Raw genomic sequence first — 26,134 nt, forward strand, 5'->3', positions numbered from 1 at the left:
TTTCATGTTGCATCGAGCCTTCTTAGTGTTTTAAAAATAGCTATTTTGAGGCTAGCATAAAAGTGCCCCTAGCACTCCCATTCAAAAGGCCAGTTGACCGAAAAACGAGAATATGGTAAATCTTAAAAGTGACGCTTCCGTCCTAAATATGCTTTTAAACGAAAGTTTGACTTGGGTACGTTCACAAAAAGACCCTAGGTTGCATTTTGGCGAGAGTTACGCTTTAAAGCAGGGTTTCTGCAGATTTCACCAAGTCAAATTTAAGACTTTTTAAGACCTTAAGACCATTATGTATGAAATTTATGACCTATATCATAACATAAAAAAGACTCCAGCGCCCGTACACCCAACGTTCCCAGTTCAATTGCTTTCTTGCATAAGAAGCAGTAGGCTTCAAATACGTTGTTAGCAATTGGCTTTAACCAAGACCTAAATTCAAGCCCAGTATCGCTAAAATTGCACTTGTCCATACATGAAGAATAAAATCTGTTTTATGTCTGTGGTACAATCCGAAAGAGATTAGCGCCAATAACACGAAAGCTGATTGGCTACATAGAGGTGCATGAAGTAAACTAGGTTATACGTCTGTTCACAATTTCTGCTGTTGTCTTCACATTGTCAAACTTTTCAGAGAGTACACGAGAAATACTGATCTCCAAGACAATTACAGAGCCAGTCAAAGGTGAGGACAACCCACTGAACATGTGCCAAAATACACAGTTTGAATAGATATTCTTCTGTCTCAACTCACCAGCTTGCCAGACCATTTACAAGAATAGTGACAATAATGAAAACATCAATCTTACTTTGTCTTTATTGGCCAGTTGAACTCATAATTTCCTGTTTTTGTCCTTTCATTTCATGTTGTGGTGTAAATTGAGTATGTTGATTTATTTCGCACAATGATGGCACTTTCCTTTTCCATCTATATGTAACGATTTCAAGTGTAGAATCCATCCAAAATGCTGGCTAAGTCTTTGTTATTATCACAAGAGGTATGACTTATACAATTATGAACATTTTGAGGATTTGAATGTGCAGTGGTTGCAGAATGACGCCCCCTGCTGAAACATCTGCCTTTCATTGTAGAATATTCCAGTGAATTCAAGAAATATTTATTTATATTCTGATATTTATTTGATGAATGAAAGAATACTTGCTCTTTAGATTCAGCAAAAAAACATAAAATATCTCTTTTTCAGAGAAAAATTCCTATATCAAAGTCGTAGATGCTGCTAATCATTGCACTGGTTTCTGCGCATCAAAGTGCAGCAAAAAACAATTCTATTTTCAAACCACACAGCTGATCAATGTTATTGGATATCTCATTACAAAAAGTTGGATCTATTCCCTGTGATCTACAAAAAAAACATGATAAATCATCCTTTTGTGTATCACCAGGAAAACCAAATATCCATATTTTTCGTCATCGTTTTAGTCGATACAATTCATCAGCATAGTGTTCTGACAAAGACAACCTGTCTGCCATTATACCGGAAAGCACTAAAGTTCTTCGGAGAAAATACAGAGCCTGTTCAGAGAAGAAATTTGGAGACGCGCTGTCCTTTCAGCACCAATGTTTTACACACGGCAACAACAGTTTGCAGTGAAAAAACCTGAGATTTTGGTGAAACACGTTACATTTGCGGTATTCCCGTGAAGACTGCAAGCAAGTTTAGACATTTTGAAAAAAAAAGTTTTGAGGAGACTATATGTACCTCCTTTCGACTTGTGGCGCTGCATTAACTTTATTTTCATAGTTCTGAAACATGCTGACGGTGTTTTTATTATAGAGTAAACTACTCATGTCTCACGTCAGACAGATTCGAGGGGTGGGGGGTCAATTGCACGCCCAGGCTTAAAGAAAGCTGTACTAATCTGAGGAGAAAACTTCTGTAGGCTAAAACTCAACTACGCTGTGTGCATTCGGTTGTTTTAACCAGAAACTGCAGTGCAATAACTTTTAAAACCCGTGCGTAATTCATTTTCAAAGAATGATCCTTAAACGGCGGTGCGTAGCCTAATTGGGTTTCAATTCCCATGATGGATGTAAAGTGCGCAATGGCTCTAAATGAAGTTATGAGAATCAGAAGGATATGGGCACGTTTCCACTAAGACGCCAGTATTTGCACAGTGTACTGTGCTGATTTGACATTTCATTGGAAGTGTTAATGGTGAAAACGCTTCCTGTAACTGCGTATCGCACAGATAAATGGAGTAACGGAAAGGAGGGGGCGCAGAGAACTTTACACGGCGTTCAAGTGATGGTCAGTCAACTCAAGTGGACTTTCCGCTTCAGGAGTGCCAATACCGTCTTATTATTATCACAGGCACAGCGGAGTAACCCACAAGGGACAGGTCACCGCGTCTGCGAGACAGAATAAAAAGTGAGCTGGCCCGCTACTTGAGCAAGGACGCACACGGGACTTGGACCACCGGATCTTTCAGCTGTTTGTCCACTCTCTCCATACAGTCGACCGGTGTTCACAGGATGACAACAGATGTTCAGCGAATACTCATATGACTTCAGAAGCTTTGACTTTTTTCCTACAGAGGACCAGGCTATACGGGGACATATTTCGGACTGGACACAAGCAGGAACCTAAAGTTGCGCACAGTTCTTTCCAATTATATCCTTGTTGAACGCACGCAACGTAATCACACAGTATTGGAAAAGGCTATATCGACCTGAAGGTAATTACATTTTTATTATTCCATCACTCATTTCTTCCCCGAATTACTTAATTTGGTCAACTAAAAACATCATGTTCTTCATATGTGTTGATGCTCTTACAATCACGTGTAGTATTTGTAATTTGTTCTTAACTCTCTTTTGCAAAAGAAGAAATCTTGATCTCATTGACATTTCCTGAATAAATAAAAAACACTAAAGCCACAATAGAGTCATCAAGACATAGACTACAGGCTAAAACACCTGTAGCATAGGTAGGCTACTTCTAGCCTATTTATTTATGGCCAAAATAGCATCCAGTGAATTGCCTCTACATCGATTTCTAAAGAATGTATAGCAAAACTGGCTACAATATGATGCGGGGTTGTGATATAAGCTAGTTTAGAGAACGAATAACGTGGAAGTGGTGTGTTCTGTGTTTTTACTTGTTAAATTAATGCAAATGTGAATTTCTTTAAATTAAGATGAAGCAAAATAGCAAGACGTGGAAAGCTTTGTGACTCACAGTCGAAGTATGGTCTGCAGATCAGCAGTTACAATACTTCTTCACCATGTTCTCAGCGGGTCTAATGGTGATCTGGCTCATTAAATGACATCAGAAGCACTTTGACATCCATGCTCGATCTCTCTTGCAGGTCTCCGGTTCAACTTCTTTCCCCAGAAGCGTTGGAGAAGGAGTTCACTTTTTCTCTCTCTCCACGGGAGCTATGAGCGGACTGCGTAAGCACGTCACTATGCGACTGGTGCTACTGATATGCACGCTGACCGGCCACTGCAGCGTGAGTGCGCCGTCGGCGGCTCCGGCGCCTGCTGCAGCCGGCCGGGGCGCGCAGCAGGACTTGATGCGGATGGTAGAGATCGTAAAACACGTGGAGGAGAGCCGTGGTCGCCACAGCGCAAAAACGGAAGCCCCGTTAACATCAAGGTCGAGGAGCTCTCCGGTGGAACCAAAGGATTTACACAACATGAAAACAGACAGAGGGGATCAGACTGTCGGTGAGTGATGGCTTGTCGTCGGGGCGGGACCCATATGTTCTCTCTCAAGAGGATGATGTAGCCTATAATGAAGGATGTAGCCTACTGGGATATGTCTAATATTCAGATTGCCAAGTCATTGTAGACTGATAGAACTAACACGGGATAAAGTTAAAGGGTTGTTGCACCCAAATTACCAAACACATTTTTAACCTACCTTAAGTGCTGTCTAGCCATACAGATATTTGGTTGGAGGCAGAAATCTCAAAAAATGTAAAATTTAAACGAGAAGCATCCTGTTGTTTCATTATGATTTCCTGTTTTCTTGTTTTTGTTTGCCTCTAACTGGATATCAAGGTTTACCCAGGTTTTAATTTACGGTACAAAGGCATTCCTGCTCAAGGTGATGTGACAGATGCACCCTGAGAAAATCAATTTAGGTAATAATGTGCTATTTTAAGGCAGCTAACACTTCTTGTCCCATCTTCTCTCTTTCCACAGCCGTATTCCCCAGAGATCTCAGAAAGAAGGAGAAATTCCTAAAACATATAACAGGTAAGGCTACTTCTGTGTCACTGGTGCTTGAGTGTCAAAAGTTAGAGGAGGAATGTTCTGAAAGAAACAAAATGTTATGGGATGGATGAAGGCAAAAATACAAAAAACTGAATGATAACCTCACATACTGTGACTATGACTTTAAAACAGATGTCAGTGCTAGTGGCTGCAGAGCTGGAAATGTTCTCACAGTCTGCTGTCTTCCCTTTCAGGTCCACTTTACTTCAGTCCCAAGTGCAGGAAGCATGTGTACAGACTCTACCACCACACCAGAGACTGCACTATACCTGCATGTAAGCCCTTACACGATGAGAAATGACTCTCTGTCAGTCCAATGTCAAAACACTTTTTGTGTGAAAAAAAAATCCACTCATACGCAATGTCTCTCCGGTTCTTCTCTTCTTAGATTTCAAAAGATGTGCGCGGCTTCTCACCAGACTAGCCGGCAGCCCGCAGTGCACAGAGGGGTAGCACACACAAGGTACTGTAATATATTCACATTTTATTCAAACAAATGATATGTGCTGTTCAAGGATAAAGAGATGTGTAAATAATTTTGAGTGGTTCTTCTTAAAATGGTCCATTGTATCCCTCTACTCCACTATATTTCAAAGGGAAATATTGTTATAGTGACTAGTTACTTTGATGATTCATATTTTACATACTAAACATGAACACTTTATAAAAATGATGCATTGTTTGAGATTCAACTACCCAACAGCAAAAAACTGAGAGATCACCTTGAGCAGCGACAGCATTAACATGCTGCTTACACATGAATGCCAATAATAATAATCCAATAATATACTACTCAAAAAGGGGCCATTCTACATCAGTAATTTCACTTTTGACACGTTAACTCTATTTTGCTGATATGTCTGTACTTTCATGTAAGTAAAATTCTGAATGCAGGATTTTCATTTGTAATTAAAGAGTGTTTTTACATTGTGCTATTGCTACTTTAAGACAGAAGTCTGTGCAAGTAACGGCTGAAGTTTACAGTGTAAAGATCTAAATGTTCACAATGGTGATATGCGTGCCGTGTCGGTACACACGTGCCTTTGCAGCAGCACAGCGAGTTTGATTTATTGAAGTTCTTTTTGTAAAGCAAATCATTTTGTCTAGTGCTGCTAAGTTAGTCACTGCGCTGAATTTGACTTCCTCTTCATTGCAGGTTGAAACCAAACACAAGTTTTACACGAGAAAACAACTTGGGAAAAGGACAGTAAGAGGGAAGCCTAAAATACTCTGACCAGCCCCAACTGACATTAGGCACAGTATTGCCCTTCAGTGAGGCCTGCTCTGCTAAGGCATGGATTACTGCCTCTCACCGCTCTGGCTGGGGCTCGATGGTTGGCTGTCACCACGAGGAAGGCAACCAGCCAACAAAACCAGACCAAGATAAAGATAGTGAAGCTGAAAAGTGGAGAAAGAAACAAGTGGCTGAGAGAAACAACCGTGAGCCAATTTTCCTGCTGGCATCCATAAAGATGTTGCTAAGACAAAAAAAAAGGGATTGCATATTTTAATTCTGTTTATTTCCTCTAAGAAAAGAGCAAAATCCAAATGTACTATTTTTCGTAAGAGTTGATTTCTTCTTCTGATTGGTTCGCTCTGTACGAGTTGTTATGGGTTGAGCCCATCCTTTCTACTGCACTGCAGCTCTCACAGTCCCATGGCATCAGTCACGGCATAGTTTCGCCCACTTGTGCTCCCACTGAGAAAGAACTGTGATTAAATTATTAATTACATGAACATTTCTCTGCAAGACATGTTAAAAAAGGAAGTGGTGGTTGTAAGTCACAGCCCTCCTGTGGATCTTGGTAGAGCGTGGTAAAGTCTATATTTATATATTATTTGAGTTGTCACAAGGTTCCACTGTACAGACTATAGGCCATATGAAACAAGAGAAATATGATGTACATACTGTAAAGCAAAGCATAAGGATATCCACCTATCTACCATAAATTAAAGTGACTGGCATTTAAATGTCATTAAATGGCTGTTAAATACAAATATATCTAAAAATGAAATATATTTAAATAAATTATAAGATTGGTACAAATATGAATGGTCTTTGTCTTATATGTTCTCTTACCTCCCTGTCTTGCAATGTGGAATGCTTCTGCGACTACAGATCTGGTGAATGTCCCACTGCAGTTCAGCATATTTCAGTCATAAAAACATTCATACTGGGAAATAAGCTCCTTTAAAATATGGACAGTTCACCAAATTATAAAACAACTTATTTTCTCACTTGACTCCATTGAACTTGTTTTAAGTTTTGAGATTTGTGTCATTTAGGTACATCCTGGTGGTTGACTGGTGGGGTTCCCTGTTTTTCCTTTCTGGTTTCTTTTTTTTAACCAAAAAGAAATGATGAATGTTTAAAAAAACTCCCTTTCCAAAAACAATATCCTGATAACTCATACAATCCATAGACCTCACACTAGAACACTTTCACTGGAAGTACTTCATACCAAAAAAATAGAACATTGTTGATAGTTTAAGTTGTAGTTTTAAGATCCTGGTTTATGTATGGATTAAAAAAGATTTAACGTGCCAATTAGTGAGCTTTAGAGGTGCTGGTAGGCACATTTTGTTGCCGTGAGACACAGCAGGGCTACTGACTTCCCCCTGCTTACAGTCTTTAAGATAAGCAAACCGGCTTGTGAATGTTTATTTGGCATATTTAGCGTACATATGTGAGTGGTATCAATCTTTGTCATCTAACTCTCTGCAAGAAAGCTAATAGTCATATTTCCCAAATGTCAAACTATTCCTTTAACTGAACTTCGTAGCCATAATTTGCTTGTACCGGAGTGGATTCGTACAGGTTTGGTATGAAATATTAACTAGCAACTACTTTGTGCTTGATTTCAGTACTAAATAAAGCTCAGATTGGACCACATTGTGTGACTAAGACACACACAACTCACCAAGACCAGAAAATAGATACATCTGCCAAGACGCATTCCATCTTTGCTTCACATGCAAGTTCCGTCATAGATAAGGCCCTATGACTTTAAGGAAAACACCCTAACACTAAATTATTCAACAATTGGAAACCCTCCAGTCACCAGTTGGTTCATCAAACCTTTGACTCCACCTTTGTTTAATGATTTACAGCCCTTTCTCAATGATCTATCACTCACTAGGGTGAACCACAACTTCACTGTGTGGAGATGAATCACACTGAATGCAATTTGTATTGGCTATCATGGGTTTACCACCAGTAAGTGTTGGTTGGCGCACAGCTGGATAACTTTTGTGTATGAAGAGGAGTTGAATGTTACATTAATGGGAAATGAGTGAAAACAGATCCTGTTTTCCTATTTCCGTTTTTAAATACTTATGAGATATACGTTACATCTAAGGATATCTTGGGGTAATAGGTCAGAATTAAGGAGCTGTATACCGAACAAGCAGTATAAAGAAAACAACCTGTCTAACAAAACATCCAGGAAGATTAGCATTTAGGCTAGCATTACTTTTGAAGCGTGTCAGCCTTTGACCTGTAAACCTCAGAGATGTCCAGTCATGCATTATGGTCTGCAGGATATCTTCATTCATATAAATGCTTTAACATATTCAAAATGTAAAGATTAATGATTTGTGTGTAAAAATAAGTCTCTGACAGTCATACTCATTTATCTATTTTATTAATCACTTGGATTTACAGTCTACAAACTTGTCCATGCAGCATCTTTCTAAATGTACACAATATGTGGTTTGTATAACATTTACTACACTGAAACAAATGTGTTTCAAAAAAACAAATGTGACATCAACAAGAGGGTTATAGTGATGAGTGCTTGTGTGAAACACTCAAAGCATTTTTGGTACATTTTTCATGGTAATCCAAAAGCTTCAGCAAAGATTGTTTAAGGTCAGATGTTAAGAGTTCATCTCCAGGAATGCTTTGCAGCAACGTACACACTGTTCGTACACCTTTTCAAAGTCTTTGTCACTCCCCTGAGAAATAAAACAGAAAAAAAGAGAAATTAAAATATGTTTCAGCCAAGTACTGATAGCTGAATCATTACATACATCTGTTAGATCTGTTTTGGGGTGCAACTAAACAAATATCAAATACAGCTGTAGCAGATATGTAGGGCCTGTTCTGTGGTCAGTTTTTTTTACTTAATAATTACTATATTTTCAGCTCCCCTTCTGAGTGCAAAATTGTTGTTGTGGCGAAGGAATCAGATCCCAGACTGATGTCACCTGGCTTCAACTGTACACTTAGTGTGAGCTTAAGCACCAAACTCAAATTTGGATAAATAGCACTTCCTCAGGGAGAAATACAGTGCCATGAGAAAGAAAGTGGATCTTTTGGAACTACCTACATTCATGCACAATTCATCCACAAAATGTAGTCTGATCTTCATCAAAGTCACTATAATAAGGCATATTAAATTATCTTTACTGTTTTATGATGCAGAAGATGTAAACTGTCAAGAAGGATAACGTGAACCCTTTGGAATTAACTACATGTATGCACAATTTAGCAATAAAATGTGATAATTTAAGTCACTGTAATAGATAAACACACTATGTAAACTAATAACACTCAAATAATTGTTCCATTTTGTATAGGCTTCGCCCTCTAAGAGCTGTCACTATTGGGTTAGGGCGAACCTGATGTAGTCAATGCCACCTGCGACACAAGGTCCACAAGCTACGTCTGCAGATACTGTATATAACATGAGTGGACCCGTTGTTCATCTCCCAGTTTTTCTTCAGCGCTAGCTGAATGAAGACTTCTAACTCCAGCGGTGTCCGCCTCTGCCCCGGCTGCCAGACCGGCTATATCCTGCCGGAGGATCTCCACCCCTGGTGCGAGTCCTGCCTTGGCTCCGATCACGCCAAGGCGGCGCTCTCCTCTCCGGCCTCCTGCCCGCTTTGAGTCCGCCTGCCTTCTAAAGAGCTAAAGCGGCGGGCGGACGCCGCTCTGGCGCTTCAGGTCGTCGGTGAGGGGGATGGCAGCTGGGCAGACCGGCAACATGACACCCTGGACCCGCCGGGAGAGGACTCCTTCGACAGGCTCGAGTCCGATGACTTGATTTCCCCCAGAGGATGGTTCTCTCTTACGTTTTCCCTCTTCCCCCCTGGGGAGAATGGACCTCGAGACGGGGATCGACACCCTCCCTCTGCGGCTCTCCCCGTCCCCGGAGCAGCCAGGGGCAATCTTCCCCTCTGCCACAGGCGGCTCCACTCTCGACCGCCAAAGCTCTCTTCTTGGACCTGCTGGACATCATCAAGAAAGCGGCGGACCTAAGAGGCATAGCGATGCTGGCGGAACTCCCAGCCCCTGCTCGCGGCCTCCTGAGTGGAGAGGTTTATACACAGGAGCCGCCGTCCAAACGAGCCCCGCTGTGGCCACGCTTCTCGGAGCTTCGGCCATTTGTGGAGGAGGCGTTTTCCCAGCCCGGAAGGCTCCGGTTTCCCGCTAATCACCTTTTACCCGGGTTCACGGCGACATGGAGGCGGGTTTTCCTTCGATCCCACCTCTAGAGCAGCGCTTGGCGTCCATCCTGCTTCCGAGAGCCACCTTCTTCGGGCACCTCCGTCCCCCCGAGACCAAGTATGTGCGCAGATTACTGACCACTCGCACCAGACTGCAGCCCAGGGCCTCGCGGCACAGAATAATATCGCCTTGCTAGCTTCTGCTGTCTCCGCCATGGCCACCACTATAGCCACGGAGATTGGCAAGGCTATGACCGCCATCCTCACTCTGACGACGGCATCCACGGTGGCGTTGTCTCGGATCATGGCGTGGCAGACTGTGGCCCAGCACAACATCTGGCTCCACATGTCACAGCTACCCGCGGAGGTGAGACGTGAGCTCCTGGACGGCCCCATAGTTCCCAATGGGCTATTTGGGCCCCGCCTACAGACGGCCACGTCCCATATGAGCCAAGCAACCGAGGAGGCAGAGAGACTACGGAGGCTCGGTTCATGGAGAGCGGCACCCCCACCACAGCGCTGGCACCACGACAAACGCCCTAAAAGGAGACGCCCCGCAGCCACTGCTGTGGCTGCTTCTTCCGGGACCTTAGCCTCTGCTCCTCCGCCCCGCCTTCCTTCCCCGCAGCGGCAGCCTGCTCCACCTAGTCGGCAGGCTCCACAGGGCCGGAAAACCATGCGGGCGGCTCCCATCTGGTCTAACCCGCCCCCCGAGCCATCCCGCAAGCAGCGGCGACACTGGCAATGACGGGGCGCGGGGAATGTTTGTTTCACTCCAGTTGAGAGCGGAAACCACAACGGCCCTTTTAAGGGCCACTTCCCTGTATCTAAAGAGCAGTTTCCCCTCAACCAAGCAGCCTTTGTTCCCATTGAACATCATGCTGACAAACAAACAGTCGTTCCCCACACAAGCATACACTGGCCCTCCGCTGCACACAGAGTCCCTCCACTCTCTCGTTGTGTAGGCAGCAGGAGTGAGCGCCCGCTCAAAATAAGCGGCACCGCGCAGACGCTCCTCCCGCCGCCGCTGAGCGGGATTGCCTGGAGAAATTAGGCTTGCCCCCTGCCGTTGTGCGCACTATCCAAGGGGCCAGAGCCCCCTTTACTACGGCATGTTACGCAGGGCGGTGGTCTGCTTTCCAACGCTGGTGTGTGGAAAAAGGTGCAGAGCCCACATCGTGCCCCCTGTCCCTCGTGTTAACTTAACTCCAAACATTAGTGGATAACGATTTGGTTCAGTTTACAGTCAAAGCCTACGCGGCGGCCATTTCATCCTGCCACGAAAGCTATGGAGAGAGGTCGGTTTTTGCGCACCCACTGGTGAAACGTTTTTTTGAAGGGGGTCAGGCGACAGAAGCCCGCTGTACGCTCTCTCACACCCCAGTCGGACCTATCCTTGGTGCTTCGAGCTCTGGGGAAACCCCCTTTCGAACCTTTGGCACAAGCCTCTCTTAGGTTGTTGTCACTGAAAACGGCGCTTCTCCTTGCTCTGACGACAGCTAAGAGGGTGAGTGAATTATGCGCGCTGTCGGTTTCACCGTCCTGCCTCTCTATTAGAGGGGACGGGAGCGCAGCCACCTTACAGCCAAACCCTTCATTCATGCCGAAAGTCTTAAGCTCTTTTCGGTCACGGGTGTTTTCCCTCGAGGCTTTCCGCCGGCTGTGCCCGGTGCACGCGTTATCACAGTACGTTTTACGCACGGCAGACATCAGGCAAACACAGCTGCTGTTCGTGCACTACAGAGAGCACTCCTGAGGCGCGGCCCTTTCAAAACAGCATCTTTCACACTGGCTATGCGAAGCTATCACTCAGGCTTACAGTACAGAAGGGGCGGAGCCCCCTCAGGGCATCCAAGCGCATTCTACGAGAGCGCTGTCAGCGTCTGCAGCCCTTTTTAAGGGCATGGCTGTAGCCGACATCTGCGCAGCGGCCTCCTGGGAATCCCCATGCTCATTCATCCGTTTCTATCTGCGTGATATGTCCGAGTCCTCCATGACCCACTCGGTCCTATCCACACTCAACGACAGATGATACCCTGCTGCAGGTGTGTTTTGCCTGCGGTCTCCATCCCTCCTGCACTTGTGGCAGAGAGGAATGTGAGTACTCCATAATTATTAATTATCATAACAAATATTAATCATAACAATTATCACCAATAATGCACTTCCACAATCATGACATCAAGTATTAGGCCAATTAATAATCATGACAGGGTTTTTATTAAAAATTAAAATAATATATTATTTGATACATTGACCTGTCAGTCCAATTAGGAGAGGAGTTGGTCTATGTCCCGCTTGTGGACCTTGTGTCGCAGGTGGCATTGACTACATCAGCTTCGCCCTAACCCAATAGCAACAGCTCTTAGAGGCCGAAGCCTATACGAAATAGAACGATAGTTACGAATTGTAAATCCAGATTCTATGAGTATAGGCAAAGCCCTCTAAGAGTCGGGCCACCTGCTCCACTAACAATGGCTGAAGAAAATGCTGATGTTGGGAGATGAACGGGTCCACTCATGTTATATACAGTATCTGCGGACGTAGTTGGGGCCCGTGCTGGACGCAAGGGCGGGAAAGAAAATCTTCACGACTGTGCATGCGCAAAAGGGATAAACCCAATAGCAACAGCTCTTAGAGGGCTACGCCTATACTCATAGAATCTGGAGTTACAATTCGTAACTCATTTTCCTAATTGGCATATTTATTAAATCTCAATATCAAAAATTCAAATAGGAAATAGTGTGGGAACCCCTTCACAATTGACCTGTAAATGTGAATGCTCTATTATGTTACTGGGACAATATTCTGTGAAAATAAAATATTATATTTTGTTGCAGAAACAGCTTACACTTGGAGTAATACAAAACAAATAGCCTTAACATCATCCTTAAACTGAAGCATGGAGTAGAGATCACCATGATCGGTAGTCGTTTAAGAGGAAGTGTCATCTAATGCTTAATAGAAGTTGGGAAGTTGGAAGTTATATTCCCATAAACACAGTGAAATATAAACTACAAAATGTCTTAAGATATAAGAAAAATAATGTTTCAGAATGATTAGGGTCAAATGAATTGAAGAGAGCCATTCATGGTCAAGACATTCCTGAAATATCAATATAGTTAAACCTTTTGTAAGGGGAAATGGCCTAAAATTCCTCTTGGCCAATGTGGAGATGTGACCGTTACATGCAGAAAACATTTGGTTTTGATTTTACTGCTGTAAAACTTACTAAAAACAAGGGTTCACTTTCTGTTCCAACCTGACTTTGTATGTTGAAACAAATTATTTAATAAAAACACCAAAACATGCAATTGTTTTTATGTTACCATTTCAGGCATAAGTAGCGTGTCCCTTTTTTTGTGAATTTGAAGAATATCAGATCCGGTAAATGAATCACCGCTGATCCAGAATAGCCTGTTAGCAACACAAATTACAGCTAATGCTGGTCATTATGTCACAATGTCATTAGTTTTGCAAGTATTTGATCATAAACCAATGTACTAAAATGTTGACCTGTTGATGGTGCTAGATAAGAAGTCAGAAGACCAAAGTCATTACAATTCATCCTCTGGGGAACATGGGTGACTGAACCAAATTCCAAACAAATCCATTCAACAGTTGTCAAGATATGTCAATAACAACCAAAAATGTCAACCTCGTGGTGGCACTCGATGATAGGATAAGAAGGATATCATCATAGTCGTTAAAATGAACCCTCTGTACAACTTAAAATATATATATATATATATATATAAAATTTCATGACAATCCATCCAATAGTTGTCAAGATATTTCAGTCTGGCTTAAAATGGTGCCATCCTTATAGCCATGCCACTAGCATCTAAATGACAGCCACGATAAGTAGTCAAATTGTGGTTGGTAGGTATTCAGGGCCTTTAAAGCTAAATTTAAAAGTGTTTAATCATAAATTATGAATTAAACAGTCAATTATGTGTAGTAATGACACTATCACACTATATGGACGAGAAAACATCTGTCTCCATTTATCTTGACACATTAATAGTGATCTGGCTCCTCTTTGCTCACTTTGCTGTCTTGCCATGTGGCGAGGGACCACAATTCAATACTGTCAAGTATCCAAACCACATCGACTGTAAAGAACATTCAATCGCCCCTTTTTCTGGCAAAAAGCTACCAGTAGACACACTTGTGCTGATCGCCACATAAATAAAAGTGGTGTTCAAAGCCAAAATCTGAGATAAATTATAACTGACTACAGTCCCATCAACTGTTGTCCACCACAACCTCCACATCACTGATTATTTGATGACTCTTTTAGGGTTCCACATAATGTAACTGCAGTTGGACACACATACATTATCATAGGGCCAACAGAGCTTTGGCTACACATCTTCCATCAAAGCCACTCAGGAAATTAGTACTTTTTGAGCTGCATTATTTTTTATTATTTATTTTTTTTGGTGGGGGGGTAATTACGTTTACTCAGTAAACATAATACAACTTTTTTTTTGCCACAGGGCATCGTTTTGTCATTGATTACATGCCACTTTGCAGTAATACAATAGAGACCTTATTTATTGATATTGATTGATTTCAATATCGATCGGTCCAACACCAAAGATTCTTTTGTACCTTAAAATAATGTTTCCAAAATCGTTTCAGTGGTTCATCAACTCGTTCGAATGAGACATAAGAATAATGGTAATGATAACAGTAATGGACAATTCCGCCTCCAACCTGTAGGGGGACCAAAAAGGAAAAGTGCTTTGGTGCCTACTGTAAAGGTGCTGGTTGACAAGTAGCTAATGCTAATGCATGGTCTATAACGTTAGCTAATTCTTGGTGGGTAACATAAGATTACGACATCGTTCAACATGCTCAGTTATTTTTAGTATGATTATTTTGACCAAGGTTAACAACTCTGGGCTAACCCACAAATTCATCAGTAACGTTAACTGTACACATAGACGACTAATCTAATGGTAATTTAGCCAGCTCGCACACCACTGTCTGTCTGCCTGCCTCACTCTCCCGGCGCTGCCAGGCTTCAGTCGGGATGAGAGTTGACAACAGCCCCGGCCCGGGGACACATCCACAGACAGCCCCCAGCCAGCTAGCCGCCAGCCACATTCATTACAGTAATCCAAACCAGGTCAGCACTTAACTCCGGTGCTAAGGACGCTAACGGCAGTTTACTGAACCGTCGGGAAACAGACTCAGGCACCCGAGTCAGAACAGCGGCCATTTGTAACATTACACCTCTGTTGGAAGGGGTGTGTCGCGATTCTGCCTTGACACAGGTTCGTGGATCTGAGTGTTGTGATTTTGGTAAGTTTAGGTAAGGATTGACCGATACTGGTTTTTCAAGGCTGATACCGATTATTAGTAGTTAATGAAACTGATAACCGGTATTTGGAACCAAAATGCATAAGTCAAAATAAAGATTTTGGAATGTTACAAACTCCAACACAAAACTTTGTTTAAATGCTTTAAGAAATGATATAATAAATTAGAAACGTTCAACATAATCCAAAGTAAAAGATAGTCAGATAGTGTTGTGGGCGGGACATAAGTCAGACTCAGTGGTGAGTGAAACCGAAGCAGAGGGACAGACACGTGGTCAAGTGGTTACACAATTAAAATATATGAAAACGACATTATATAAAAACGACATACGAAACAGGCTGCATTTAGTGCACACACATGATATGCTCCGTAAAGTTCAGCTAACACATGGCTAGCTACTAGCATTAGCGCCTGGTGGGCTGTATCACCGAGTATACAAATTTGCGTGTAATGTAGAATGGTCGGCATTTGACAGTCACAAACTCCACCAACAGTTAGCAGTTAGTTGGATACAAGCACCCCCATTTCTGCACCAGGCAGTCCGTGTTAACACAGCCCACCTCCACTAGTCTTACCCGGCGATAGCTGTTGTTCAGCAATGTTTCCACAACAACAAAAACACAGCAGTCTCTGAACTTGCGTTGGGAGTTTTGTTGAAGTTGGATGTAGTCCAGTTTGTTGTCTAATGAGCAGACACTTGCAAGCAGGATTGATGGAATAGGTGGCCGGCTAACGTTAGTTTTCCACCCGCAAACTCGTTCAACGTCCCCTGCTGATGATGTCCCTTTACCGGCCAGAGGCTTCGAGCAGCACCGCTAGTCTCCATAGCCGGCGGGCGAAGCTGTGTCGAGTATTCCGTCCGTAATAAAGTGTCCTGCATATTCTCCGATCTGTACCAATGTATCCCGTTGGTACACGTGTGCTGTAGTTTGAATGCACATAATTGTTGTTCTAAAATTTCCTTCGGGATGAATAAATCTATCTATCTAAAGTTTTGATGCTGAGAAGCCACTAAGCTACGCGAGGATTTAAGATGGCTGGCACTCGTTTTGTTTCGTAAAATTTCGGAGAATGCCGGAGTCCAACCCCCTATGGACGGGTTGGAAATATGCTGAAGTTGGACTGCAGTCCATAGGCTCTGGGCAAAAAAGCCTCTTATGACGCAAAATAACGATTTTTGCGTCATAAGAGGCTTTTTTCCAGACCCACAATACAGAGATCTCTCGTCTCAGGGGGACATGAGGGAGGGAAGCACGGTCATTCAAAAATACTACCGGGTTTCTACTGATACAAAGCTTAATGCTAAATCGGTGAAGTATCCCTTTAATTCACTTTATCAGGCAAATAAAACGGCGATACAGATAATCTGTAAACTGCCAAAAAAAGGGCAGATAATTGGTCTATCCCTAGTACTGGGCTCAAAGGGTTCAAAAGCATATTTATGGTTAATGTTTAGCCATTTATATAAATTGAGTTAACAAAGAACCAACAGTACTGTCATTTCACCGTTAGTCAACTCGGTTTTGTTGTGAGAGAATATTACATATTATATTTTTTTGTTATTTACAGACACAGGTCACTATGCACAATCAAACTGTTTTAAGGTTAGTTTAAAAAGCCCTGAAAAACAATTTTCTCAATCAGCTACCATGAACAAAACTTTAAGAATGGATTAAGAACAGAACTTCTCTCGCTAGCTAGAGTGCAACACTATGAATGTCTTCCAGTAGAGTCTGAACCCCGCCCTCCAGTGTAGCCATTCAGAGCAACTATGAACACTCGATTTACAAAGCGGTCGCAAGAATTAGCTCTGATCAAGTATACCCACACTGCTTAACATTGAGATGGTATATACACCGTTATCTTTTCTGCAAATACATGTACAATTGATGACAACAGTGTCAAATGTGTCAACACATGCATTTTGTGTTTCCAATCTCTTCTCCAGATTGTCTATTTAGTCTATTACCACTGATTTCCCCAGTAATATATTAACCCAATATGGGGATCATTAGGATAAAATAAGAAGCTTTTGTCATTATATTACAATGAATACAACACAATTGTGAATGCCCCTCCCAGCGGAGCTTAAAAGAAACTATAACTATATTGCACACATCTGTACAGTATATAATAATATAACATTACAATCTAACATTGGAGGAATCATCTTAATTATGATTCAAAATTCTTAACATGAGAATTTACTTGAACACTTACATAATACGGGTCTTCGATGATGAGCTGCTTCTGTGGGTCATATGAACCAAGAAGCTCAATCTTTGAATGGTGGTTTTTCACAAGTTTGGCTTTCCTGTTCAACTCACTGTAAAGACAAGAGCAAGCATGTAACTCCAGGAGAACAGAAGAAAAAACACTGTCACCTGTCACCACTAGACCAGAATAAAAATCAAGTAATATTATACAGTGTTTTCAGATATGATGTGGAACATCTTTCTTACCCTATATGCAAAGCTGCCACGTTAAAACTTCCAATAATGGACAGAATATAACAACCACATGACAATGACATCCAGTGACAGTGATTAACCTCCCCCTAACAAACAATGGTATAAGCTTAAATGAACTGAAAAGAAAGTGAACAGTTTAAACCAATGCAATTGAAAAACTAAAGGTCAAACAATTAATAAACAATTTCAAAGTGACAACAATGAGATAGGTTCTGTTAAAAGAAAACTAAACATGGACAAAGTTCCTTTTGTCTAAGACAGGGTCTCATTTTCTTAGTCTGGTCAGCTTAACATTTGTGGAGAAAAAAACATAATGTGGGAGAGAAAGGGTGAAAAAACCTGCCCAAAGAGCAAAGACGAGGCATCCAAAGAACTCAGTAAGCTGCTTACAGATCAGATCTGCCATAGGCATGTGATCTCAAAATGATCCCTAAACGTTCAAAGTATCAAAAAATATCCCTCCCCCTGACCTTTGGAAAGAGCTTAAGAAAGAATATTGCTAATTAAAAGGGAGGCATGTTAGTTAGTTATAGCTCAATGTTACCACCATTTTGATGTGCATGTAAAGGGGTAGAACATATAATTAATGAAGACAGTAGACAACCGAGTATGACCCTTTTCAATGCAAATGTGTGTTTTTGATCCCAGGCAACCATTAATAAGTGAGACATCACACCAGTGTTTTTAGCGACTCTGCAAGCCACATTCACAGCAATAATAAACACTGCTGCTGCGATCTCAAATAACCGTACCTTAAATTGTTCTCATCCATGCAGAGAATGTAGTCAAAGCTCATGAAATCATCCTTGGTTACCTGGAAGTAAAGGAGAAATACAGGACAAAACAAGTATTACTTCTGGTTCTGTGTGGGAACACTGTACAATTCATTGGTACCGCCAAAAATGAAGTAATTTTCTTTTTTTTTTATGCAATTTAGATATGAGGTGGAACATCTATCTTATCCTATATGCAGAGGTGTTATGTTACATACTTCTAATAATGAACAGATTATATAAATCTTATAATGACATCCATGGGAATAACTTCTTCCCAAAGCATTAACAAACAATGGTATAAGCTTTTGTTTATACCTTCAGAGAGGATTCAATGACATGCAGTAAAAATCAATCATTTCTAATACAACAATAAAGATAGTTTGGTCATTTAAAGTTATAATCCTTACATTTTTCATGAAATCAAACAAAATGTTTTTGATAATATTTATGGCCAGCAATTTTTCAGGGATAGACAATGCATTTACATTCTGTTATTATCACACTACATAGAAGTTTTCATTGTTAGCAGTGCCATTCCTGCACTGGATTCCAATTGCTTTCACAGGAACGAGGGATTTACAGGAAACGAGGCATGCAGGTAATCCATTGTTAAAGTTTTTATTTAATTAAAGCCAAAGTTTATTGTTTGCTTTTTTAACCCTATTTTAAGGGTTTCCTGTGGAGTTTTTTTTTTTACCTCTAGTGCAGAAGGACTTAACAAAATTGGCTTTGAAAATGTTTTGAAATGAGGAAAGAAATGTATTTGTTAAACCTCAAACACATAATTTGTTGGAGGAGTAACACTGAAAGTAAACATACACGTTGTTTTGTTTGTTTGCACACCTAACTCCTCAGCAAGGTAACCAACTTTACTGTGACCTGCTATGTGGCAAAATGCTTGCACCGTGTGCAGCATGAAATGAAAAAGTATTAACTGAATTCGTTGTTAAAATGACTGCACTGCTGCACTGTAAAAAGATGCATGTTGATGCCATATTTCTAACAAAAAAGCTGCTCAAGGAGTTTTTGATGTAGTATTAAACCCCAGTTGCTGTTACTATGGTAACTACAGCTTTTGCCAAATCAACCAGGGCTGAAATCTTAAAGATAACAACTTTAACATGATTCTGAACTCACAAGTAACTGGTGAAAGGCATCGCAGCTGCACACGTGCAAGCATATGGAGGGGTGTTTAGCAAAGTGATTACTGTTCTCAGATGGTGATGATTTAATGGAACAAGCGGAAATAAAAAAAACAGGCAGCACCCTGAATAGTTTTGAGAGTCAGTTTATAGGAATGCCAAGATCAAGGCAAGGGCAGCAGGAGCCAAATGAAAAAAGAGGAACAGAAGACAAGAATAAAACTCCTGCGATGCTCTCTCACAGAGACAGCTGTGACCATTCATGTAACAGCATGAAAAAAAAAAAAAATTGAATATAAATAAATATATACATTATAAATAATAAAAATTGAATATATATATATATATATATATATATATATATATATATGAACACACAGAGTGGTGGTGGTGATAATCACAGCAGCTGTTGATCTCTCTGCTCATGTCTACCTTCAATTGCATCTCACACACTAACTGAAACAGTGAATGAAAAAAATGCTTTCTGATTTCTGAAATATCTGGCTGGGAGTGAGCTGAGAGGCTGTTACTGTAAATGAGGAACGAGGAGGGAGACACACATAACAAGTTCAGAAGATAAACCCCTGAGAAAATGTGAAGAGGCAATATTGTAAAATTGTGTATAATTTATCAGTAAAAGGCGACTGGGTCCTGCATGCTGACTCACTGTCACGGCTTACTGGGACACTTGAATATAACAAAGCCATAGATATTAGTAACACCTGTGTTTTTACTAATACTATGACAAGTCAAAATGTCAGCTGTGAAAAAGGCATATTGCCTCAAATAAGTTATTTAGAAAAAAAACGGTTCTTAAAAATACTTGGCAATAATTTCCTATATATGTGAGGTGGCAGTATATACACATCGAATACATTGTTTATGACCCAGTCTAATGTAGTTATAAGGTAGTGTTAGTTTTACTTGTTTTTAATGTGCTTGTTTATTGTAAAGTGTCTGAGAATTATGAAAAACTATATAAATAAAATGTATTATTATTTGTCAACATCTATAACTCTTGTGTGCATTCATAAGTGAAGGCTGGTGTAAAACAAATAATGAATGACTGTAGGAAACAGTTGTAATGAAATATGTCTCCATAGAAGTTATAATTGTTGACAAATATTACATCATTAAACACTTCAGTGTCCTTATATCTGCATAATTATAGTATACATGATTATAGTGCGTTATAAACCATTTGTTAAATGTGTTTATACTGCTTATATATGCTAAATAGGGGGACTTGTAGTAAAGTTACCAAATATTTGAAAATCAAGTTTCAAGAGTCTATATAATCTATGTAATATATGACATCAAATGACAAATTAAATGACAGTCTAAAGAGCAACCTTTGGCTGTCTCTGGCTTTTGTTATAGTTAAAAAATTGGCAACAACTCAATGATAACACATTGATAAGTATGACATCTAAATTTCAGCTGTATAAATCTAATGTTGGGTTGTTAATTTCTGATAAGAAAAGAATTTGTTATGGATTACTTTAGAGCATGTTTGCTTTATTAAACATGTTTGTTGATGTGGTTTCCCAGCATCTCCCAGGCTGCTAATACTCACAGCCGCAGAAGTTCAGTTTAGTTCAGAAGTAAAAACATTTAGAGGAATATAGGAAAATAGAGTGTGGGAGCAAAAGCCAGTGATAGAAATTCAAGGGTGATAAAGGAAAAAGGGAAAGAGCAAAAGCTTGTCAAAGCTCATTGTGTGGATTTAGCTGGGTTAAAGCCATGGGTTGAGCCCCCCCATCCTCGCTTTGAGGAGATTAGACGAGGGTCTGACTGAATAGTTTGCAGAGAGACAAACCAACGAGACAGAAGATCTCATGCAACCTCCCGAGTTCTCTCAAGGAAACATAAATAGAGTGTTTTAAGGACACAGAGGATAGCTACCACAGCATAAGGCCTTAAGGTCCTACATGGAAAAACATCTTGTTGCAATTTCTGTTGTGTTTCAGGATTTGAAACACGTGATATGACAACTGCTAGATTGGCTCCATCAATATTTCATACTCACAGGTGCCATCATTTTACACAACAGTATAGGCACAGGCCTGGCCAACAGGTTCACTTTCACAGACAATCAAATACACATAACAGATATGTTCAAGATAATAGCACAACTGTCAGTTCATATCAGAAAACCTGTAAAATAATGAAAACTGCCATTTTGGTTGCCATTATTCAGTGATACTTCTGTATTCAATACGAGCAAAAACACACACAACAAAAAAAAAAATAAGTGGCTTGCCACCTTTCTTCCATGACTACACTGTAGAAATATCGTGGTTTAAGTAAAACTGAAGTAAAGCTGAAATGTGGAGGGCAGTTGCTCTGCCATTAGATTGGCTGCAGTTCATATTTTAAGACAAAGTTTAAACCGGTGTCTGGAATGAGACATGTGTTCTCATAACCCTATTGTTGTGTGGGGATGCCACGGTGAGGAAATTTTACCACCGATTAATAAACTTGTGACAACTGTGATGACCCTCCCACTGGGTGGCTTTTGTCATTTTCCCTGTGAGCTGTTTAAGAGACAGTCTGAGTGTCAGAGGCGTGGCAGGAAGATGAGCCACACCTGAGTCCACTCTTCCTGATTGCCCTTCTCTTCCTACTTAAGGGCTGGAGTTGCAGTTCAAATGATCTCTCTGTCCACACAGCCAGCAGAGTTTGTTTTTGGTTGGGTTTGTCTTTTGGGTTCGGTTTAGTTTTCCACACACACTCACCTTCACAGATGCACTTACTACACTACTGAAACTACTGAAATACATGTTTCATACTATTTTATAGTAACTAGTGCAGTGCCTGTTGAAAATGGGCCTGTTTGGAACGGGCTGATTGATTGGCCTGTGGTATTGCTGCTTGTAGAATTCATCAAAACCAAATTGTACCCCAAAATTACTTACAGAAGGACCCCAAACCACTTCATATGCAACTCCCCTGTATACCCTACTACTAACTTACTGATTTACCTGACCGAGAATGTTGCAGATTCAGAATGTAATCACAAAATATCACAATAAAAATGTGGAGTAATCAGACATTAGCGTCTGACTCATGGCACTTTGCACATTTTTGTGGGTCTGAGGTGTATGTTACATTTTAGCTGCTAAAGCTCTGCTGCTTTCTTCGACTCTCTCTGTGTCTGGTCCTGCGCTGTGCAGTGTGAGAGGGGGAGTGGCCAGGAGCTAGACCGGCAAAAGCCAATGTGTGCTTCTTTTACCAATATATATTTAACAATATCTTTTGCATTTCTAATCCAAACAACGTCAAACTTGGCACTGCACTTTATCGTGCCCGTAGCAAGACACCTGTCAAGTTCGAGGTTCGAGAAATATGCGCATAACACACAGACAGACGTTCCTGCAATTTATAGGTAGATATTTAATTTGGGTTAAATACATTGGTTTTAATTTAATCCTTAACTATGTGTGGTCTCCCTTCTTTTGTTGTGAATTTGAGCTGGTTCTGTATAGCGCTTACTTTGATCTCTGGCCTCTACGGTCAAGCTTCTACTGCAGAGCCGGTGTTCTGTAGTATTCCAGCTGTGAGATGGCTGCCAAAGTTTACAGTTTACAGATTGCCTCATAAAGGTCATCAGGTTTCCCTATTAGCATTGTGTTTAAATCAGAAATATTGCATACAGGTGCTTTTCACTTTGACACAAAACCCTCTGCCATCATCTTGTCTGTGAACGTTCCTTACGCTCTATGTGACTCCTGATGCTGTGCTGTGACTTGCTGCTGCTGTACAGAGCAGACACTTTCAGTTCATAATTGTAGCATCCATCGTCTGACTACGTATTGATAACACGCTTAGTATTTTCAAATTAGAGGTTTTCTTTACACCAGTTGTGTTGGTAATGGTATTTGTACGACTTTTCCCTCGCAGTTAAAAAATAACTTTACACAAAATGCACCTTTTTTAGTTTATAAATTATTTGTCCAGTAATTTTATTACACCATTAATTGATCCCAGAGTCAGGGTTTAAATAACTTTTCATCTATGATGGGGGTAGCAGGATTCATTTAGGGGCCATCCACACAGAAACGCTTTTTGGTGTAAACGCAGGTTTTGGCCGATCGTCCAAACAAATCCTGTAAACGCACTGCCTGAAGATGCACTTTTTTGAAACCTGGTCCCAGGGTGAAAAAATTCGAAAACGCCGCCCTTGCGTCTTCGTTTGGACGGCGAAGTGGCATACTTGCGTATCGATGATGTCATCGCCACACCCCTCGACCTCTAGCCTTCGACGTCTTATCCCGCGTCTCATAACAACAACAACAACAATGGCGGACTACATGCTTGTGTAGTTTCTGGTTTCCTTGCACTAGCCATTTTCGTCATTTTCTTCTTGTGTTTGGTTTCTTCTTCTACTGTCTGTTTGTATACAGCGCGCAAGCTTTATGCGCATGCTCCGTCTCTTCTTCGCCGTTTTTGGTGAATTTCTGTAGCAGAAACAGCGCCACCTATAGGCCTGGAATATGAAGTAGAATGTTGAGTCATTTACAAATGGATCCGTTTGGACGCTAATATTCTTGAAACAATGCCAGGGAAGACGGGGGGGAAAAAGATCGTTTTGGTACGTGCAGACAAATCTTTAATGAAACAGGAGGCTTAAATGGAAAATCTGAAATTGAAAATGTAAAACTTATTCCCTATTATCATTCATACACACATAAACATAAACGTGAATGAGGTGCAAGGAGCCACGGGACATCTTGTTGTACCTGTCGGGCCCTGTGGCTCGTCTCAATGCCATGCTTCCTTAGGCAGGCCAGACCACGGGCATCCGGTGAGCTGTCTATATTCCAGTCAGATGTGGCACCACTGTCTATGACCCACTGCAACAACAGAGAACAAAAAAGGGGGCGCTAGCTACTGCTAAGAGAGATGTATAAGTGGGGGTCGTACCTGCCTGGCCACATGCTTCATGGACACGCCATGACTCTTCATGCAGGCTTGACCGCGGTGGTCTGGAGGGTTTCCTATCTCATAGGTGGAGGTGGCAGCACTGTCTATCCTCCACTAGGCAGAGCAGAGCACGGGGAACAATGACACAGCAAAAATGATTCACTCTCAAGTACAGTCAGATACTGTATGTGGAAGGTGATGCAGAATTTGCAGCACAATGTTGTACTCTTGAGGACAGGAGTGAGACTGAAAAGTCGGAATTTAGGACAAATGTTCTGAAACACATCCTGCCCTCAGTCATGATCTTTAGAGGCTGCAGCTGGGTTATTATGTATTATTAGGCCTAAAAAATGATTAACTAGTCTACTTCAGTAATCTTACTCCAGTTTAGACATTCTTATATCAATATATATATATATATATATATATATATATATATATATATATATATATATATATATATATATATATATCTCAATAACCAGGTGATGTATAGAAATATCTTCTTTTTTTTTTATATAGTTTGTAATTATTACCCTACTAAATCTCCATGGATAGTGTTTTTTTTTATTATTATATGCCACCAATAATTACAGTATCTGTTTCCCACCAATATCAGTTACTAACAGTGGAAGCATGCTTTGAAAAATGGTAAGCAGTAATATACAGAACATTTCATTTGCAACAAATGTAGTTTCTATGTGCTTAATGCTTTATTTCTGGTGCTAATTTGATAATTGTGATTTTGAAAAAGCTCTCTTTGTAAATATATTAGCCGAAGATTGTCAGTATATGTTATATTGGGCCAATTATAATGACCTGTATTATAAATACTGTTTTGTACGATGTAATAATACATTAATTATGACATTACCTTATCAACAACGCCAGCATCTGTTGCCATCTTCCTAAAGACTGCTTCAGCAATGGGGGATCTGCAAATATTCCCTGTTCAAAACACCATGACAAACTTTAATGCCATGTTTAAAAAAAAAAAATGTAAAAAAAAAAACTGCAACGCTTTTGAACTGAATTTCCAGTGAATACACTGTATCAAAATATATGGTGCTACATCATTACACCAAACGTTAACTGCAACTTCTGAACTTGTTCAGTCAAGTTCCACATACGTTTTGCAAGGGCATAGTGTTGACAGGATTAACAACTACTACAAACACTTTGCAGATAAGTAAGAGTCAAACCAATAGACTGTGTATGAGAGTCATAACCGAGCAACTTTCACGACGGACTCTGACCTGTCACAACCTGACATGGTGAACTTCCGGGATGCTGTGTCACCCAAACTGCTCGCGTCCAGGTATTGTAACGTTACTCAGCGTTTCTATAAAACACACTAAACTGTTTTACATTTTAAATTACCAGTTTACTAATTAAAGTGGCTAAAAGGTTTATATAAAAGCTCACCGCAGCGACTTAGCTATTGTTAGCTAAAACATTTCAGCTGACGCTCTTAAGTAAACCTAACAACAACTAAAGAAACTACTAAAGTCTATAAAAAAAATGGTATTCTGATCGTATGTGATATTCGTTTTATACTGCCAAACTCTAGGAAGATAACATGAGCTTATTTGTGGTAAAATGATGTCTCTTACCCAAGCAAACGAACAAAACCGACTTCGTACCAGTGGCCGCCATGTTGTTCTGAAGGGTCCTATATGACGCCGCAGGTGGTGGCCAACTAGTGCCTGAGCAAAACGTTTTGAAGTTTGAAAAACTCGTGTGGATTATTAAGGTATTATGAAAATGCTGCAGATATGATAGTCATTGTTTTTAAGT

The 26,134-nt window shown here is 40.8% G+C and overlaps 2 protein-coding genes across 6 annotated transcripts; one reads left to right on the forward strand and one right to left on the reverse strand.

Annotated features, from left to right (window-relative positions):
* The first annotated feature begins 1,866 nt into the window (after window positions 1-1,866).
* On the forward strand, window positions 1,867-5,715 carry LOC116066162 (ALK and LTK ligand 2-like). Its single transcript, XM_031322048.2, has 6 exons — window positions 1,867-2,694; window positions 3,328-3,688; window positions 4,169-4,222; window positions 4,435-4,515; window positions 4,629-4,703; window positions 5,397-5,715. Exons 2-5 carry the CDS (start codon window positions 3,400-3,402, stop codon window positions 4,691-4,693), a joined length of 489 nt encoding a protein of 162 aa, XP_031177908.1. The 5' UTR covers window positions 1,867-2,694; window positions 3,328-3,399; the 3' UTR covers window positions 4,694-4,703; window positions 5,397-5,715.
* A 2,150-nt stretch (window positions 5,716-7,865) lies between these two features.
* On the reverse strand, window positions 7,866-26,134 carry acp1 (acid phosphatase 1). 5 transcript variants are annotated; one of them, XM_035995395.1, is made up of 8 exons: window positions 25,951-26,025; window positions 25,593-25,679; window positions 25,212-25,296; window positions 24,338-24,451; window positions 24,154-24,267; window positions 18,246-18,307; window positions 17,243-17,348; window positions 7,866-8,197 (listed from the first exon to the last, which is right to left on the reverse strand). In XM_035995395.1, exons 3-8 carry the CDS (start codon window positions 25,239-25,241, stop codon window positions 8,120-8,122), a joined length of 504 nt encoding a protein of 167 aa, XP_035851288.1. In that variant the 5' UTR covers window positions 25,242-25,296; window positions 25,593-25,679; window positions 25,951-26,025; the 3' UTR covers window positions 7,866-8,119. The 5 variants fall into 5 exon arrangements, with proteins under 5 accessions (XP_035851288.1, XP_031177905.1, XP_035851289.1 ...); XM_031322045.2 differs by lacking the exon at window positions 25,593-25,679 and having other exon boundaries at window positions 25,212-25,285; window positions 25,951-26,134; XM_035995396.1 differs by lacking the exon at window positions 24,338-24,451 and having other exon boundaries at window positions 25,951-26,020.

Source organism: Sander lucioperca, chromosome 19 (genome assembly GCF_008315115.2).
Source record: "Sander lucioperca isolate FBNREF2018 chromosome 19, SLUC_FBN_1.2, whole genome shotgun sequence".
In the NCBI taxonomy this organism is placed as follows: Eukaryota; Metazoa; Chordata; class Actinopteri; order Perciformes; family Percidae; genus Sander; species Sander lucioperca.

What these genes read in the sequence shown, in the direction of transcription:
- LOC116066162 (XM_031322048.2), top strand. Translation starts at nt 3,400, where the DNA reads ATGAGCGGACTGCGTAAGCACGTCACTATGCGACTGGTGCTACTGATA. An exon ending in CAGAGGGGATCAGACTGTCG is followed by an intron (nt 3,689 to 4,168) that starts GTGAGTGATGGC and finishes CTCTTTCCACAG; the next exon opens with CCGTATTCCCCAGAGATCTC. An exon ending in AGACTGCACTATACCTGCAT is followed by an intron (nt 4,516 to 4,628) that starts GTAAGCCCTTAC and finishes TTCTCTTCTTAG; the next exon opens with ATTTCAAAAGATGTGCGCGG.
- acp1 (XM_031322045.2), bottom strand. Translation starts at nt 25,993, where the DNA reads ATGGCGGCCACTGGTACGAAGTCGGTTTTGTTCGTTTGCTTGG. An exon ending in GGTTTTGTTCGTTTGCTTGG is followed by an intron (nt 25,286 to 25,950) that starts GTAAGAGACATC and finishes TGTTTTGAACAG; the next exon opens with GGAATATTTGCAGATCCCCC. An exon ending in ATGCTGGCGTTGTTGATAAG is followed by an intron (nt 24,452 to 25,211) that starts GTAATGTCATAA and finishes TGCTCTGCCTAG; the next exon opens with TGGAGGATAGACAGTGCTGC.